This window comes from Macrotis lagotis, chromosome 1 (assembly GCF_037893015.1).
Source record: "Macrotis lagotis isolate mMagLag1 chromosome 1, bilby.v1.9.chrom.fasta, whole genome shotgun sequence".
Taxonomy (NCBI): domain Eukaryota; kingdom Metazoa; phylum Chordata; class Mammalia; order Peramelemorphia; family Peramelidae; genus Macrotis; species Macrotis lagotis.
In genome coordinates, this window is record NC_133658.1 from 857,699,653 (window position 1) to 857,718,754 (window position 19,102).

Below are 19,102 nucleotides of genomic sequence, written 5' to 3' on the forward strand. Positions count from 1 at the left end.
TGGGTTCGGCCCGTGGCGAAGGCACTGATCCAGGCGGGTGGGGGGGGGGGGGGTCCTGGGGTTCGCCACGATTGACTTGAGGGAGAGTGAGCGCCCCCTTCCGGAGGCCTCCGAGCCACGCGGCGGGGACGGCTCGGGAGCGCCGCCCGGAGGCGGAGTCCCGGCACGCCCGGGGGGGCGGTGCCACGGGCGCGCCGCCCTCTTCCGGGCTCCCGTCCCCCGCCCGCGCCGCCGTTGCCACGGCGACGGAGGCGGGGCTCCGGGCTCCGCCCCCGCGGCGGCTGCGCAGTGAGCGGCGCCCGGGCTGACTGGCGGCGGCGGCCCGGGCCAGCGCGGGCGTGCGGACCGATGGCGGAGGGCGGCCTGGGCCCCGAGTTCCCGGAGCCCCCCGGCGTGGCGCGGAGCGCCGCGCTCATGCAGCGCTTCGCCGCGCGGCTGGGCGCCCAGGGCCGGCGGGTGGTGCTGGTCACGTCGGGCGGCACCAAGGTGCCCCTGGAGGCGCGCACCGTGCGCTTCCTGGACAACTTCAGCAGCGGGCGGCGCGGCGCCACCTCGGCCGAGCGCTTCCTGCGCGCCGGCTACGGCGTGCTCTTCCTGCACCGCGCGCGCTCCGCCTTCCCCTTCGCGCACCGCTTCCCGCCGCAGAGCTGGCTCGCGGCGCTGCGGCCGGCCCAGGGCGAGCCCGAGGGCCCCGGCGGCCGCCTGCTGCTGGAGGCCGAGGCCGCGGCGCTGCCCGGCTTCGCCGACGCCCTGCGCCGCTACCAGGAGGCCGCCGGGGCCGGCACCTTCCTGGCCGTGGAGTTCACCACCCTGAACGACTACCTGCACCTGCTGCAGGCCGCGGCCCAGGCGCTCAGCCCGCTCGGTACGGGGCCAGACCCGGGGTCCGGCGCGGCCGCCGACCTTGCCCCCGCCCGCCCCCTCTGTATGACCCCACTGGGCCCGGGGTTCCGGCCACGTGTCTGGCTCCTCCTACAGGTTCACCTGCTCGTCCGGGATCCTGTAGCTAACCGTGCCCGAGCGGGACTGAACTCACACCCACCTGCCCGAGGCAGGCCCTGCATCCCCTGTCCTCTTTCTCTTTCCAGGCTCCTCGGCAATGTTTTACCTCGCTGCGGCTGTGTCGGACTTCTATGTGCCCGCCTCCGAGTTGCCCGAGCACAAGATCCACTCCTCTGGAGGCTCCCTGCAGGTGTGAAACACTTCTTTTCCCCATCCAGACTTAGTGGTGCCCCCCATTTCTGAGCAAGGGCCAGTTTGCCCTTTACGTGGATTAGACTCTGATAGAGAGATCAAAGCAAGTGTGGTCAGGATGCTCCGAAATCCAGAGGCAATTAATTAGGTTAGAACTTGAGGGGGACCCAGGGATGTAAGATGCAATTATATATATTTATAACATATAACCTTAGCAAATGATGCTGCAGAAATTTTCTGTGTTTAAAGAGGATAACTTAGATGCATGATTACAGTGTTGGAGCTGTGAAGTTAGATTAATCTAATTCAAGGCCCTTTGTGCAATCTTTGCTCTTAAATGATTTCTTCCTTTCTCCTTTTCCCCCTCTTTCCCTTCCTCCCTCTTGGCTTTCTTCCTTTCCTCCAATTTCTTTTTTATTAAATACTTCTCCAACCCTAATAGCAGAGCAATTATTATATAAATAACTTCGAGAATCTGCAATGTCATCCTTGTAGGTACACCTTCCATATACATAGATGACAACTCATCCACTGAGTTACTGAGCCTAAAAACAAATTTACATTTTGTCAACCTAGTCTGACCGGATTTAGCTAGATTGCTTCTTAGGTCGCAGGACGTTGCCAGGTGTGTTGGGAAATCTCTCCTGCTTGATGGGACCTGCCTGAGGTTGTATTCTACTAAAGCTAGCCTTGCAGAACTTTTTGCTGTGCAGAAAGCATTTATAAAACTATTGGACTTAGCCAGTTTTTTGAAGTTCAGGTCTTTGACTCAGTTTTCTGTTAGCACTGATGCTCAGTGGTAAAAGAAGCAGTGTTGGACTCCCATCAATCCTATGGGCTTTCCAAAAATGTTTTGATAATTCTGGCAAGATTCCAAGGGACAAGGGTCTGAAGAGACAAGGATAAGTAGTGAGTCCCCTGATTTACATAAATATTTACTGTTTATCTCCCCTGTAGCTCCTTCACAAATCTGCCCTTGACTCCAAAATAAATAAACTCTTTATCTAAGTCAAGGTTGTACACTGTATTGATCCATGTAACTATCATTTGACATTCATTTTAGGTATGTGGTCTGTGTACAAATTAGTAGATTAAATTCTTATTTGAAAAATTAGTAAGAAAATTTTACTATTTTTTACATAGAAATATCTTTTTCCTTGTACTTTAAATAAATTTACGCAGTGAACTACCTCATGAATTAGAGAAGTATTTTCAGTTATCTAGCATTTATTAATCCCCAGCTGTGTGCATGCACTAAAGCCAACCTTTCTATCACACCAAATGTAATTCTTGCATATTACTTCCTGGACATCAATTTTCTCAATCGTAGGACCAGGAGGGAAGGGAATAAACCTTTCCCTACACTTGTGTAGTGTTTGCCACTTCCATAGCTGTCATCTGTAAAACTCCTCAAAGACCCATCCACCTGCAAGATCTGCTTTTTGGTTCCTGTTGACAGTGTTATGAGTTGGAGACAATCTCCTAAGGCCCATTTTGCCTCTTTCTGTCTACATTCTCTTCAAGCAGTGTGGCAATCACTGGTCTAGGTATTTAGGATATAAAGCCATAAAGGAGACTTGTGGGGGGGGGCAGACAACACAGATGACACACAAACATAGAAGTGCAAACAAAGTAATTTTGGCAGCAGGGGCATCTGGGATGGCCTCATGGAACAAGTGGAATTTAAGCAGACTTTTGAAGGAAATTTGGGATCCCAAGAAACACTGGTGCCCTAGTTGACTGAACCAAAGATTGCATATGATAAAGAAGGAAAGGAAGGCTGGAATTGTGAAAGACTTTAAAAGTGGTCAAATGAAGGTGTTTGTATTTGATTCAAGAGGATTATTAAGAATTTATTGAGCAGCTATGTGGAAAAGAAAGACTTGGAATGGGGGAATCCAATTAAGAGGCTATGGACAGGGCTAAGGGCCTAAACTAGAATGTTGATGGTGTGAGTGGGCAGGAGGGAATGGGAGTGAGGAACACCAATCTTCAAGGGTGATTCTCAGGTTATGAACCTGGGTGACAATGTTGGGAAAATTTAGAAAAGATATGTTTTAGAAAAGGAGTTGAGTTTGAGATATCTGTTGTTCAGTCGTGTTCAACTCTTCATGACTCCACTTTGGATTTTCTTGGTCAAGATATTGGAGTGATTTGCCATTTTTTTCTCCAATTCATTTTTTAGATAAAAAAACTGAGGTAAACAGGGTGAGGTGACACACCCAGGATCATCTAGTTAGGAAGAGTCCAAGGTCAGATTGATAATACATCAAGTCATGGAGCAGGATTGGAAATTCAGACTCCTGCTGGATTTGTATGTTATCTGGGAGTCTTCTACTTCTCAGTGATCATTGAACTCAAGGGACCTGGTGGTTCTTTTGACAATGCTAAATAGGAGACCAGTGCTTAGTGAGAAATTGAATGATGACCTTAGGTCTTGGAGAGATGATTGGTTGGCTGTAGAAGGAAACATGAACTCAATTGGAATGCTAGCCTGAAGTCTGCCAGGATCTCTGTATTTCACCTAGTCTTAAGATCTTATGATCTGGCAGATCTTACATGGAAAGACTCTTGGTAATTTAGTAATCAATCTAGAGTAGACACTAGGTCTGTGATCCAATGACCAGTATGGCTAAGCTTGCAGAGTTATCATCAGAATAGTTCATGTGATGAATGGTTTTTAAAGTGTAACTCAAAGACTACATCTGGGATATTTAGACATGTTAGTAGCAAGAGTAGTCACACCGGAGAAATTTTTTTTAAAAAAACTTTGAATAGTCTTTTTTTTGAATGTTGGCCATTTTTATGACATTTGAGAACAGTTAAGTTTAGGGAATTGTTTTAATTAATTTAGTTTTTCCCCTCATTCTTTGTCAGGTTTAAAATTCAGTCCAAGTCACATATTTAGAAAGCACTTAATATTCAATTCACAGTGTTCAGCATTAGGACTACAAAGATTGAATGGAAAGCTTTCCAATTGAGTCCCTTTCTGGGCTCCCTCAATCTTTCCCAGGCAAGCGCTGGAGGAGCGGGAGACAAGGAAAACAAGTTCTCCAAGATCCCCAAGCACTCCAAGGTGTCCATTTATTGAACCAAATGCCAGTGCTTAAATACCCTTCCCAGTCTCTAATCCATGCACACTCCCATGGCACTTAGTAAAACAAGACTCTGGTGCTCAATGACATCAGGTGAAGATAATTTACAGTGCTCCCACAACAGCAGTTTCTAACACTGTCTCTACTCTGGAGAGTCTTACATACTACAGAGAGCTATACTGCTTGTCACCATAAGCTTATATTTTATCATTGAAGGATGAGGGAAAGTGCATTCGCAAGCAAGGGGATTTAGAAGAGCCAGAGGGAAATAGCACACAGTAGGAGCCTTGACAAACAGTTTCCTCAAAGACTAGGAGGTAGGAAATGAGACTGAATTCAGGGAACTGCTGTTGGACCAGTTTAGACAAAACTTGGTTTCCCAAACTTGGACATACTTTTGGCGAACTTAAAGGGGTCCATAGAACTAAAAAATTGTTACTGTTTCATGTAGATGTTGATAAAAAAAGATTCTCGATTAAAGATAGAGATTTAATGTCCTCTAAATTTCCCAAGAAAAGTTTTTGTTGGTCAATAATGTCCATCTTGAAGGTTGCACCAATGGGAATTTTGAGGGTGCCTTGGTTATAGCCACTCCTTTAATCAAAGAAATCAAGAAATGTTTGTACTAGAAGAGAGAATTAAAAATTTCTGACACTCAGTTTATTGCCCACATACTCATAGAAAGACCTGCCAAAAACTTTGATATGATGATCAGTCTTCTATAGTTACTTACAAGGCTAGATTAGAATATAAGAATGAATGTCTAGATAAATATAATGGAACCTCTCTAATGTACTGGTGTGAGGCTGATGGACTAACACCTGTTGAATTTATAACCTGACCTATAACCAGAATACAGGCTTCTGGGAACATAATTGGACCCACAGGCTAGTATCAGCCTTATGGTTCTACTGTACTTTTGCTTTTCAACTAGACATTCAAACAGTTGCCTAATAAAAGAGTGCTGATAGTCTGATTTCAGTCTAACTGGGAGATGTAAAACATGCTGTAAATTAACCAGTTAAGCTGGCAAAGGCACAAACTTTGTATTTACCAGCCCCTAATGTTTTCATGTGATCTTGTGCTTTTGGGTTTATTTCCATTTTTCTTCAAATCTTGCTGGAAAGTTGGGAATACTAATCAGAAAACCAATCTCCCCTAGAAAAACACAGGTGAGATTGATAGGCAAACAGCCTCATTTAAATGATTCTGTTATAGTTCACATACTAGGTAAAAGTCCCTTCCAATTCTAAGGATCTCTGAGAGTGGCAATGCCTCTATTAGCAGGAGCATGATGAGAAACCTCATTCCAGATTTCCCAGTTTTCTTTTGACAAGGACTTCAGATGTGAACATTTTTTTCCCCTGGTGTTAAACTTTTCTTTTCCAATACAGATAACAATGAAGATGGTGCCAAAAATGCTTTCTTCTCTTGTTAAAGACTGGGCTCCCAAAGCCTTTGTGATTTCCTTTAAGTTGGAGACAGACCCCTCAGTTGTAATTGATCATGCACGGAAGGCTCTGGAGACTTACTGTCATCAGGTCGTGGTGGCCAATATCCTTGAATCTCGGAGATCCTACGTGGTTATTGTAACCAAAGACTCAGAAACACAGTTGTCACTTTCAGACGAAGAAATGGGAAATGGTATGGCAATAGAAGAAAAGATTGTGAGTAATCTGCAGTCTCGACACATAGCTTTTATAAATGAGAATAATTGAGGCAAAGATATTTTTTCTCCCAAATCTGAAGTTGTGACCTAGATGGTGATGTGTATAAGAGTAGTGGTTTTGCCTTTCCTAAGGAAAAGGAAAATCTGTTGGGAAGGTAAAAAATGTTTAAAAAGAAGGGGAGTATTTAATTTTACAATGGTTTGTGGTTATTTGATGCTCATTAAAAATGAAAATGAGGGCAGACCAGTTCTGGCTTAACACTAAAAGTGGAAAAAGGAATAAAGGAGATATAGTTCTTATTTTCTATTTAAAATGTTTTGTGAAGTGAAATAATAAATCTCAGCCAAAAAAATTAAAGGATAGAAGGAATACAAACCCAAATAAAAATCATAAACTCCAAACTTTTTATATTTTAATTAAAATATGTCCATGTACATAAACTTTAACAAAATAATTTTTGTTCTGTGTTCTTTTAGTGTCTTTAATTTCTGTACTTAAAAAGTTTGTTGCTTTTTAAATGTGATCATAATAGCAATTGATATTTATTAAAGTGAGATGAGATAGCTCCTTATACCTATCAAAAATTAGCCAAAAAAAAGTGTGAAATTATAATATTCAATATTGGCACAACTTTGGAAAACAGATGTGGTATTAAATTGTTGCTAGAGCTGTTTGCTTTATCATAACTCCATATTTCTTTGTATTTAATTGCTACTCCTTCTGGGAAAACAATAATCTCTTACCATAATTTATCCTACCATTTTCCTTTTGGATGTAGAGATTTTCAGTTAAAGTGTAAGTATCCCTTCCACATCTAGACTTTGCCCATCATGGTTTCAATGTATAATGGGTTGGCATTAAGAAATTAAATGGAAACTTTGGGGGACTTTGTGGAAGCCAGGAGGTGACACAGAACCCATGACCAAATAACCCAAATATTACAGTAGGGTACAATAAATACCCCATTAAAATAAAAGAAAAATATTCAGACTTCTTTTCTGGTATAAGGGAGGGCCAAAAAATTTTACATGGGTTTTCCAGATTGAAGGGAGCACTATGCCCCTTCACACCCCCAGATGTGGAAGGGATAACAAGTTATGAATAATTTGTTTTTCTTTTAGCAATGCCCTTGGAATAAAGATCCCTTTAGAAATGAGATCCCTTGATCAAGGAATGTGATCCCTTTTTGAGTCACATTGTGAATATTTTTAAACCGGTATTTTATTATGTCACATGTAGAGACCCTTTTTGAAATTCATTTAAAAATATTACGTTCTCAAGGGGCAGCTAGGTGGCGTAGTGGATAAAGCACCGGCCCTGGAGTCAGGAGTACCTGGGTTCAAATCCGGTCTCAGACACTTAATAATTACCTAGCTGTGTGGTCTTGGGCAAGCCACTTAACCCCATTGCCTAACAAAAACCTAAAAAAAAAAAAAAATTAAGTTCTCCTTCCCTCACCTCCCCCTTCCCAAAATGATAAGCAATTTGGTATAGGCTCAATATAGGGAGTCACTGGATATTGCTCTTGCAATATTAAAACAGTTCACACTTCTGCCAACATTATTACAGTGTGCCTCTTTCTCAGCAGTCCTACAAATGTTGAATTTCATAATAACTTTGCTAATTTGATGGGTATATGGTGGTATCCCTTCATAACTTTATTTTCAAAAAAGTTTAACTGGGAATTGAACCCCTAAAAACACACTTTAGTGTATCTAGCTTACAAACAAGGAAACATTTGATTCATAAGTGGTCGCAGTTTTGTCAGTCTGTACACAAAAGACAATCCCATTTTAAGCATGGCATTTGACAAAAGTTTGTTTAGTAGAGCTATATGATGTGAGAATTCACCAATTATTGGACCCTTTAATTTTGAAGTAATTTTCTCCTTACCTGGATCCATCAATGAGCACAGTGGCTCAAAGAGCTATTGGTGCTTTGTGTTCAAGGTGTCTCCTGCTTCTGGGATGTCCTGATAGCCGGCCAGGTAGACAGAGGTCCTCTTCCTTGGCCTCCTCTCCATCCAGCTAGGACATCAGTGCCTTTGGTGGAATTCTGCTTTAAGGATTCTTTAACTTCAACCACTTCATACAGGAGTGGCTGGGGAAGAGGGGAGACCCTGTTAGAATCATGAGGCTTTGGCTTAGGATCATCAGACTAAAGAGTTAGAACATTCAGTATGCAGTCTAGCCCCCCAGTAGTCCAAATTGCAAGATTCTCAGAACCTGAAGGAGTTGAGGAAACCCGAAGCTTTAGTTATATTTATTTATAAATGTATTTATAAATTAGGAAATTGAAACTTCTGTGAGAAACTTGGTTTAAGTATATTTTTCTATTCCTTAATTCAATTATAATTGCAAAGCAGCATGATCAGTTCTTAACAGTGATTATACATTTGGCCAATGACTTCTTCCATCCCTTCCACTAAACAGTTGGGAATGACTGAGGCCCTGGAGTTGTGGATACATCTGTGCCTGACCTAAACTGGTATGGGACTAGAAGCAATTCTGCAGTTAGTAATTGGAGCTGAGCGACATCATGTGAGGTTAGAGAGAATTGGGTTCTAGTCTTGCCTCTGGCACATGATTTGTGTTTGGGACATCTCCAAGAGGCCAAGATAACTTGTAGAGAAGGTGAAGGGGGTCAGTGAGGCCCTCCCTCTGCCAGGAAGACCTTGTACTGGGAGGCATGTATCCATACCTCTGGATTGGAGGGAGCCCAAAGCCTAGTAGAAAGAGAAGCTGTGATGTCCCAGAGCATCAAGGCACAAGATGGGGGTAATTTTCACCTGGGGAGTGATTGACAAGTTAGAGGATGCTGAGCTGATGTTAAGGTTGGAAGGGCAACACATTTCAACCCAGCATGCTCTTGCTAGACCAAGTTGGGTCAGTGGTGAATACTTTTCCATCCACATACATAGTTTAAGTCTTAAATCTGCCTGTGTTGGCTGCTTTTGGTACAAGAATTAGAGGACCATTTCTGATCACTGCTTCTTCCAGTTTTAATCCAATCTCTTAAAAAGTGAAGGCCAGATCAGGTTGATTTTTTTACATTTTAAACTTGCTTGAGATTGCAGAAGCTTTCACATAATCCATGATTTCTTGGAAAGGACCTACAGCATGATTTAGTCCCAAACTCTCATTTTACAGATTAGGAAACAGACTGGGAAAGGGGAAGAAACTCAGCACAATGTTAATGTCAGATTTCCTAATTCCCACGTCAGTCTATGTGTGATCTATGCTGGCTGCCTTCCTAAATTTGTATTGAGCTCCCTGAGGGAAAGATGCTGAGATTCCAAGACGTGCAGGTGGAAAGCCCTTCCCCAGAACCTTGGGTGTGCTCTTCCTTTGTAGACCTTTGTTCAGATGAGGTCCAACCTGGCTGCTGTTCCTCCGGGAAGCTTCGCTTTGGAACTTTGCAGAGCACTGTGCACCTCCATCATGTACTTTGTAACTTTGTATGTTGTCATTAATTACCTGTGTCACCTTCCTGACAGACTCTGGTCCTAGGATCAGTTTTGGCTTGTGACCCTGCCCAAGTCACTCAACCCCCATGTGCCTGAGTTTCCTCTTTTTTAATATGGGGACAATATTTGTATTACCTACCTCACAGGGTTGTTGTGAGGAAAGGCCTTTGTAAATCCTAAAGCATGATGTAAATTATTATTCTAATTATGTCCAGAACTGTATTCTCTGTGGGTCAGGAAAGAGTCCTTTGGAGGATCCCTTGAGCTCACTCAAATTTTCTTCCCCCATCTGGGATTTTGCCAACTTGCAACTATTTATTAAGCATTGTTATCTTTGCCAGGTCTTGGGTGCCAACATTAAAATGAAAGCTTTACTCCCTTAGGGGCCTTTTATTCTATTGGGGAAATGACATAGAAACTGTAAACCACTGAGTTTGGTACACTAGTTGCTGTTGCAGATCCGGGAGAATTTTGGGGAGGAGCTGGTGGTTCTACATGGGAACTGGGAGGGGCGTGCCTCCAGGCAGGGCTGAGAGCCTGAGCAAAGGCTCCAGACCTCACTGAGCTATTAACCCGCATCTGCGATTTCCATAACCAAGGGGCCTTTTGTTCCTCCATTGCTTGTAATCCTATGCCCTTTCTGCCCATTCCGCCAAAATCATTCCATGCCAATCCCTTCCTGTAGCCCGAGTCCCACTGCCTCCCACAGCTCTAACCTGGAGCGGGTGGGCTACCGAGACCACCGGCTGGGGCCCAAGGAGGGGGACTGGAAGGAGCCCCCCAGCTGCCACCTTGATCCAGACGGATTGCACTGCGTAGCCATCTGCCCTCCCGTCCCGTGCAGGCCCTGCTGCTGGACAAGCTGGCCCATGTGCGCAGGGCCAGGGTCGGAGAAGGGGCGCTGGTGCCTCACGCTCGGGCACCCCCTCGCCACACAGGCGGTGCCCGCAGGGAGCTGGCCCTGGGCGCCAAGCTTGGCGGTCCTGCAGCTTTGCCTTGTCTGGGCCCAATCTAAATAAATGCCTTGGACGTCTGCAAGTGTTGGCGCCTTTATTTTCATAGTGGAAACCTCAGCAAGAAGGCACCCCGGAACCATGGCTGCCTGGGGGAGGGGGTGCAGAGGGGAGTGGGGGTCGCCCGGAGGGGGGCTGGGCCCAAGGAGGGGTCCTCCCCCAACCCTCGAGTCCCCCAGGACAAAGGCCGGGCCGGGCCTACCCTCGCCCCTTCCACCTGCTTTCCCGCCGCAGTGGTGTGCGCCGCGCCCCGGCGTCCCCCCTGCGAGGCCGATGGTGCGCTCCGTAACCAAGGCGACGGCCCGCCGAGCCCCGGACTTGGGACGGTTGCCATGACTCCCGCGAGCCGGTCGGCCCCCGCGGAGGAGTCGCCGCCGGCCCCCGCGGAGGAGTCGCCGCCGGCCGCCGGGCCTTTCGGCCTTCCCGCAGACGCAGACCCGCTCCAGCCTCGGCCACCGGGAGGAAAAGGCCGCCTCTCTTATCTCTCCCCCTCCCCCATGGAGTGAATGAGTGCGTGAGGAGAGGCCTGAGCGCGTGCCCCGGGCCCGCGCGTGCCCGAACGTGCCCGGACGGGCTGCGCGCGCGCGACCGAGGGCGCGCGTGCTTGGAGCTGTGCGTGCGCGCGCGCGCCCGGGCTCTCCGCCACGGGCTTTGACCTCGGCCTAGGCGTGCCCGGGGAGGAGGGGGCAGCGGGGGGAGGGGCGCAGGGGCCGGGGAGGCCCTAAGCCCGGCCGCTGCTGCCCAGACGGGCCTTGCCAGACCCCGGGGCCTCCGGGTCCCCCCGCAGGTGGAACCCGCGCGTTTTTGGGTTTAGTCAGTTCCTTCCCCCCCCCCTCCGCCGGGGCCCCCTCGCTGCCAGCTCCCCCGCCTCCCTCCATGGCCTGGCCTCGACCCCCCAGGCCGTCCGGCCGCGATGCTGTGGGCAGCGGCTTATTTCCCAGGCCGGAGCCGCAGGATGACTTGGACCAGGCTGTCCACAGCTCCGCACTGGCCCCGTGATGCCGGACTGGCCGAACTGGACACTAAAATGGACAAGTCCACCTTGGTAAATGCAAACCTACCATCCCAGCTCGCCAAATGCAGTAGGGAAATAACTGCGATGAGGAATTAAGGTGGCTCCTTGGTGATTTGCTGATCCGCCATATCACTGGGCTGTTGTTGACTTTGAATGCTATATTTTCCTCATCTAACACATAAAGATTTGAAACTGAATTAAACAGAATTATCTGAATGAGAATTGAAAGGAGGGGATAACGTCGATGTTTAGTAACAATCGAACTTTATGGTTACTTTCAGAAACCAACACTACTTTCAGTAATCCAAGAATATCCGAAAAATATATCCTCCTGGGCAGGGTACCTCTGGGTAATACAGCAGGTCTTTCTTGGTAGGATTTGACTAGTTAGAAACCTCATTTTTTTTCCCCCTACAAAAAGTGCTTTTCTGAAACTTGTTAGAATGTTTATATGGAGCAAGAACTTAATGTTTATGTTAGAAGTACATTTGAAAGCAATTATTCTAGTTTCTTTAGTTTTCAGAAAATTGATAGCTTTAGTTTTCAGTCAATGAAAAGTTTACATAAAATATTGGGTTTTGCAAGCTTCTTCTAAGTAGTCTTAGATTGGAAAAAAAGGAAACTTTCCTACCTTTTTTGGTTCCCAAATAAATTGCTAATCATTTGAAGGTTGAAGAAGCTACATCATGTAAGACTATTGAAGTCTTTGGATAGAAAACTGATAACTTTAGTTATCAGAGTTAATGAATGGAAAAATTTACATAAAAAAACTTAAAATATTGGGTTTTGTAGCTTCTAAGTAATCTTAGATTGGAAAAGGAAACATTCCTACCTTTTTCAATTCCCAAATAAATTGCTAATCATTTGAAGGTTGAAGAAGGGTAGAGCATGTAAGACTATTGGGGTCCTTGGAGGAATGGGGTTAAGTGGCTTGCCCAAGGCCACACAGCTAGGTAATCAAGTGTCTGCAGTTGGATTTGAACTCAGGTACTCCTGACTCCAGGGCCGGTGCTCTATCCACTGTGCCACCTAGCCACACCTATTTTTATTTATTTTGAAAGGACCAATGATTTTATTGTTGGAGGGAGCTCTGGGTGGGGGAACTTCTACTCATAATCTTAGAGAGCGATAAGAATTTAAGAGATTGCCAAACTCTCATAATAATTTGTTTTCTTAGGTGGAATGAAAGACCAAATATTCCTGATTTTGAGGCCAACTCTGTCCACTTAGGCATGGGAAACAAATGTCAAATAAGTACCACCCCTACTAAGGAGTTTTCATTCTAATCAAGTTGATGAGGCATATTCTTAAAATTAAATTAAAAGATAAGGAGAGGTCCAAGTTTTTGAAAGAAGGGAAGAGGAGTGATTAGGGAAAACTTCATGGATGAAGTAGGCTTGGAAGGAGGATGCCAGTAAGTAAATGAAGGGGAAGGAGTTACAGGGAATGGGAGAGAGTTATGGGGAATGGGAGAAAATTCAGTTTAGTGTATATTCATGTCAGCTCAATTTAAAAAAAAGATTGTGACCACTATCTCATTTGTGTTTTATAGCTATTAACTGTGCCCAACACAAAAATGCCCTTAGAGTTTATTCTACAAAAATCTGCCTAATGGATAATTTTGCTTGAATATATTAATTCTTTGAAATCAAACATGCCTGAACTGAATGCTTTGGTATAAGCTCCAAGTGGACAAGAATAACTCCCTCAATATCTGTACTAGTGTTATTGGCATGTATTGTTATTATTACATTTTTTAACATTTATTGAATGAATGAGTGAATATGTATGATTTGGAGTAGGGGAGGACGGAGAAAAAAGTTTTACCTCTCAAAGAGAGAAAAATTCCTCAGCAACAGCTACTGTCCCAGCTCTTTGAGGAGTTTACAATTCAATTGAGAAGGCAAAATTTATTCATAAAATGACCCAAGAACAGTTACTCACAATAGAAGAAAACTCTGAAAGATTAAGTTTAAACTAGTCCCTTGGAAGACTGGTATGGAAAGGAGAGGATGGTCAGTTGCCCACTCAGTACCTTCCCTAATTTAAAATTCTAAAAAAGGCAGACAAGTTTAGGACAGAGAACAGAATGTTTAGAAAGTCATCAGGGATTATATAAACTGGCATTTTGTTAGTCAAGATCTGCCCAACAGTAATTAGGATGGAATGGGGTATATGAGAACAAAGAAAATTCTGGCTTCTAGATAATTGTGTTACCCATTTTTGTAACCTAGAATGATAATTTGCATACAGATGCTCAAAAGTTTGATGAATTATCTTGGAGGGAGTAAAGAACTGAAGACTGTAGATTTTATACTTAAAAGGAACCCTGGAGATCAAAGTTGAGTAGACCCTTTGGTTGCAATTGCCAGACACAATGCTAGGGATACAAATACTACCCCCACTGAAAAAAACCTCAACAAACCCCCAAAACACTGTCCTTGGTAAGGTTACAATCTGTTAGAGGAGGATTATATACATATTGGGGAGTATTGTCCAGGGAGGAGTGAAGTCACAGGGATAATGACTTAGTGTCACAGATCAATATAAATTTACCTTGTAGAAAGGATTGGTGGAATATTTTCAGATCCTTAATATAGTATTGTTCTGAGTTGAATATGCAGAACATGTAATAATTGAGTGAATTATAATATATAACATGATCTCATAATTCAATTTAATTAATTCAGACACTATTCAAATTAGAGGGACACTTGGAAATTCCTGTGAATTTGTAACTGGTTAAGGGAAGTGTAAGAAATAGTCTTTATGAACAAATAACAATCCAGAAGTTGAACGTTATGAAAGATATGCATTCAGGATTTCTCGTAGCTTAAATTACTATAACAAAAAAAAAATCTTATTTGTGCTTTTGCTTTCTTCTCATTAAGGAAAATGTTCAATTAGAAGACATCCTTCATTTTCTTGAGAGGGAAGGAATTGATTCCCTTGCTACTGCAGAAGATCAGCTTTGTTATGTCTGGCATTTATTCCAACATAGTGAAGACAGACTGAAAATTGCTTCAAAAGACTTGGAAGAGCTCAGAGTAAAACATGTAGAAGAAATGAAAGAAGTAAGAATAAATAATACAGAATTATTCCTTTATATAACCTTACTATATTCTGTCAGCTGTTTTCTTATGTTTTTCTGAATTTGTTTAAACTACTTTTGTTTACCCTTCTCCCTTTTTTCAAATGACAGCTTCCAAGAAGAATACATGAGGATTCTGTTTTCAAAATACTCCTCTGCTGTCACAGACAAACCTCACAGTACTCTCAGGAAGTGTATTATTATTTTGGTAGGATTTACATCCAGGATGTTGGGAAGTATATTCAAAGTGACCTTTTTCTTAAGGCTACCAAAGTTAACTAGAAATTACCAGAAAAGAATGTCCAATAATTTAAAATTTCTTATTTATCAACATTTTTAATCTTGTCTGTTGGACAGACTCCCATTCCAAGATGATCAGATTGAGTAGCATAATCTAGTTCATGGGTAAAGAAGATAACTCTCACAGCAGTGTGAGGGATGAGTGGAGGCAGTAAAACCTGTTGTTATAATGATCAGGCAGGTGGTCACTTGAGCCTGCACTACGGGGGTAGCATAGACAATAAAGAGGAGAGACTCCATCCAAGAAATATTGTCAAGATGAAATAATCAGGAGGATCCATTTGGGTCCATGGTCTTCCTTGCTAACACCACCTCTGATCAAGCCCCTGAGGGTCTTTTACTCTTCTTTTCACTGCTCCCACTGTCAAGAAGTTCATCTCCCCATTAAATATGGCCCTAGTCTAATGGCAGACTAAATATATAAATTGTCCCCCTTAGAAGTAAGAGGTTACTTGATAGCTGACTGAATTTATTTTCAACAGTTTTCTATAACTCTCTGAACTGATCATTACCATTACTGACATTTGTGTGCTGTATTGTTTTTCATAGTGATTCATACACATGATCTCATTGGGTGCTCACAAGTATAAGTCTTCTCTATATTTTACAGCTGATAAAATTGAGCCTCAGAAAGATTAGGAATCTTTTATTATTGTTGTTCCTAGAAGAATTCCCAAGTCCATTACTTGTCTCAGCTGGTTCCCTCAGAAACCCATAAATTGAAGCTCCAAAGGGACAAGTCTCCCCATTTCAGGATATGGACATGAGTTAGTGGTTTATCCCTGGTCATATCACTCACATCAGAATTGTGTAATTTGAATAAAGTCTTCCTGCCCCTATGCTTTATGCCATTCTAGCAGAATGCACTATTTCATGCCAAGTAGGACCATATACATTTCCCTTGTTTTTCTTCACATGGTCTTTCCATGCTGCTGTTCTAGCCATAGTCCTGGTCCACTTGGGAGTCACCTAGACTAATTTATAAACTCATTTTTCTGTGTTCATGACTATAATAAAATGAAGACTGACTGGTAGAACATGATTAGCCATCCCAAATCTCTGCTCCAAGAGCAGAGTGATAGGGAGGTGACTCCTGATTCTTAAAGGCTTTGCCAGTGGAATGCAAACTCAAGATAGGTCCTACCTAGCTGGACTACTGGACAGTTGGAATGTTCTTGATTAAAAAAAAAAAACAACTCAACCCTTTACCTTGTCATCAGCCACTATTAGTCTTCTTGTAGATCAATCCCATTTTTAAAAATAATTTCTACATATGACTAGTGTCCTTGGTAGTATCACTACATCCCTGTGTTTTTCTGGTGGTAATAAATGAGCAGTGAGAATTCATCATTATGGAAGCCTACTTAGATATACTGAAACCTACCCAAATATCTTACTAGACTAGGGCTTTGAGTCTAGAGAAAGGACCTATGGTCCTGTTCCAGAGATCCAAGCTGGTGCCATGGGCACTCTAACCTGGAGTTGGTCAAAAAATTCTACCTTTACAACCCTGCCCAACAGGAGACTCTCCAAAAGGAAGGGGAGAAGAGTATGACTAGATAACATTGACTCCCAAGTCATTCCAATGCACAGATTAGGCAATGGTGAGTTTTTGGGACTCTTACAACTGAGTTTTGTCTCAAGTTTGAGGTCTCTGGTGGAGACAGGAATCAGGAAGACCCAAATCAAAATCTGGCCTCAGACACTTAGTAGCTGTGAGACTTTGGGCAAGTCACTTCACCTCTACTTCAGTTCCTCAATTGTAAACTGGGGAAAAGAAGAGTACCTACTTCTCAGGTTGTGGGAGGATCAAATCAGTAATGTTTATATGTGCTTAGCACAACCCCTGAATTGGAGGAGATGCTTCATAAAAACTTGTTTTCTTCCAATATGGGGGTTCTTTTCATGGATGGACTGAAGTCTCTTCCAACTCTCAAATTCTCAGATAACTTTAAAAATACTTCACACAGTGCTAGTTATTGCTATCATTATCCCCTCCAGTAAAGTGGAGTTATAGAAACCACCCAGAGCTCTTAATAGCTGTTTCAACAATTGTTCAAAAAAAAATATTGCTCAAGAAGGTGGTATTGACTAGTGAATAGAGCATTTTAGGATTGAAAATAATCTGGTTCAGCCTTTAACATCTGCAATGTATTAGCTGTGTGACCATGGGAAATTAACTGAACCTCACTAAACCTCTTCATCTGTTGGATGAAGGGCTTGACATATTCTTCAGTGCATCTTCCAACATTAGTTCTGAGCCTCTAAAAGATGACAAAGCTTGACATGGGCTCATCAAAGGACTTTATCAACTGAGAACCAACCTAATAACCAAGTTTGGTAATTCTCATCATTGGAAGGTTTTTCACTAGGTGATGAATTTTTTGGATATCAAGATTGGTAAAGTATTTCAAGTGTCATTGTCATAAGAAATGACAGTTATCAGAACTTCTATTTGCAGCTTATTTGATTATTTTGTTTTGGTTCTAAAATGGCTTAGAGATGTATTCAGTGGTGGCTCCTGCTTCTGTTTTAGGTGGAAAATTATGTGAATCATGTCCGTCAACTAACTGAAGAAAGAGAAGCCTTAACTCATGATTTTGAAAAAGAGAGTGAGCGACTTCAACTTGAATTCAAAGAACTGCAGCTCCAACATGGTAATTTTTTTTTGTCTTTTATTTAAAAGTTTTCAGTGGTTTATTCTTTTAACCACATCAGAAAAGAGTATATGGAAAAGTATAGTTGAGTTTACTTTAGATGAAATGCTATAGGGCTGGTGATCAAATAAATGTAATACAACTAGTAAATATCAGAATTGGGACTAGAAGCAGGTCTCCTAGTGCCAGGCTGATTCTTCTACTAATATACCATACAATATACTGCTCAGTTTTGGGTCTGCATTTTAGCATTTTATTATGGTCTTTTTGACCTCTTATCATTGACAAATTAAATAGCAGGAATCACTTTAATTTATTGTGTGAATCTTTCCAATAGTTTTTATTCTAGAAAGTTAGGAAAAAAACATTGACTGGGTAGAAGTGTGGAGCCAGGAGCCTGAGGAGGACCTACACAGCATTTAAAAGACTCTTTTGTTAGATATCAAAGCATAGACTCACTCAACCACTTTGAACAAGGATTAGATGTCATAAGATTTTGAAATAGAGAAATTTGATAATTGTATATATTTTTTATTTTTATAATTTGCTCTTCCCAGAGATCGAGCTGAAGGAAATTGAAGAAATGTTGGATCAGGAGGGTTTATCAGAAATAGCTCAGAGTAGTCCCAGTGAACAGATTGCATATTTATTGGTGGAGAGAACAACACTGTTGGAGAAGCTGGAACTGGTTGATCCCAAGTTATATGGATTTAACTCTGTGGGTAATAGCCTTCAGGAAACTCATTTTAAGGTATGCCAGAATTAACTTTGACAATAAATTAGTTATTAAAAATCAATGCTCTCCTCCCCCTACCTCACCAAGTTAAAAATATAGTCTGTTTCTTCATTTATCAGATAATTGAGAAGTGAACAATAAATGAAAAATACAAAAAAATGTTTTTGATTGTCTTTGAAATGTTTCATGAAGTGGTTTTTTTTTTGTTGTAGAACTATCCTTATAGTTAAATTTTGTGGAGGTTAATGTTACAATTATTTCATATTCCTTGCTCATAAACTTAATGAAAAAGTTATTTTATTAAAGGATAGAATATGACCTAGGAATCCCAGTTTGGCAAGGTTTAACTTATATATTCAGACAGAATTATACTTTTCTGCCTTTATGATGCATTAATAGTCTCTAGAATGTCACCATCATTGATTTCTTTATTTCTTTGAGTTCAAACAACATTGTCCCCAATCCCAAAAGATTATTGACATTGATTTCACTTTATCTTTTGGTATCAGAATGAAATTGAACAAATTCAGATATTAGAAGATGAACTTCAGAAACAACAGGAATCTTTGCATTGGAGTGAAGAAACTCTGAGTAAGGTAAAATGTTTTTATAGTGACTTCCTTCACTTTCAGGATAACAGTTTTAAATTATTTTTTACATAAAAGTAGATTAAAATGCAAAACCTGTAAAAGATAACCTCAAAATAAGAGGTAAAAGGGGCAGCTAGGTGGCGTAGTGGATAAAGCACAGGCCTTGGAGTCAGAAGTACCTGGGCTCAAATCCGGTCTCAGAGAGTTAATAATTACCTAGCTGTGTGGCCTTGGGCAAGCCACTTAACCCCATCTGCCTTGCAAAAAACGCCTAA

At 42.5% G+C, this 19,102-nt stretch overlaps 1 protein-coding gene across 11 annotated transcripts in view; it reads left to right on the forward strand.

Moving 5' to 3' along the window:
• The first annotated feature begins 326 nt into the window (after positions 1-326).
• The window catches only part of LOC141508835 (peptidyl-prolyl cis-trans isomerase H), a 215,584-nt gene continuing 196,808 nt past the window's right edge, over positions 327-19,102 (forward strand). For 3 of the 11 annotated variants that reach the window (XR_012474522.1, XM_074217795.1, XM_074217796.1), the window contains exons 1-5: positions 11,121-11,483; positions 14,345-14,527; positions 17,381-17,501; positions 18,059-18,252; positions 18,747-18,833. Coding sequence is in view for 10 of the 11 variants with exons in the window: in XM_074217795.1 (XP_074073896.1) it covers positions 11,352-11,483; positions 14,345-14,527; positions 17,381-17,501; positions 18,059-18,252; positions 18,747-18,833 (717 nt within the window). In the remaining variant the exon portion in view is untranslated. Of the gene's footprint in view, positions 866-1,088; positions 1,193-5,683; positions 10,473-11,113; positions 11,484-14,344; positions 14,528-17,380; positions 17,502-18,058; positions 18,253-18,746; positions 18,834-19,102 lie in introns of those variants that run through there. The other 8 variants (XM_074217801.1, XM_074217797.1, XM_074217810.1 and 5 more) reach the window with 7 other exon arrangements.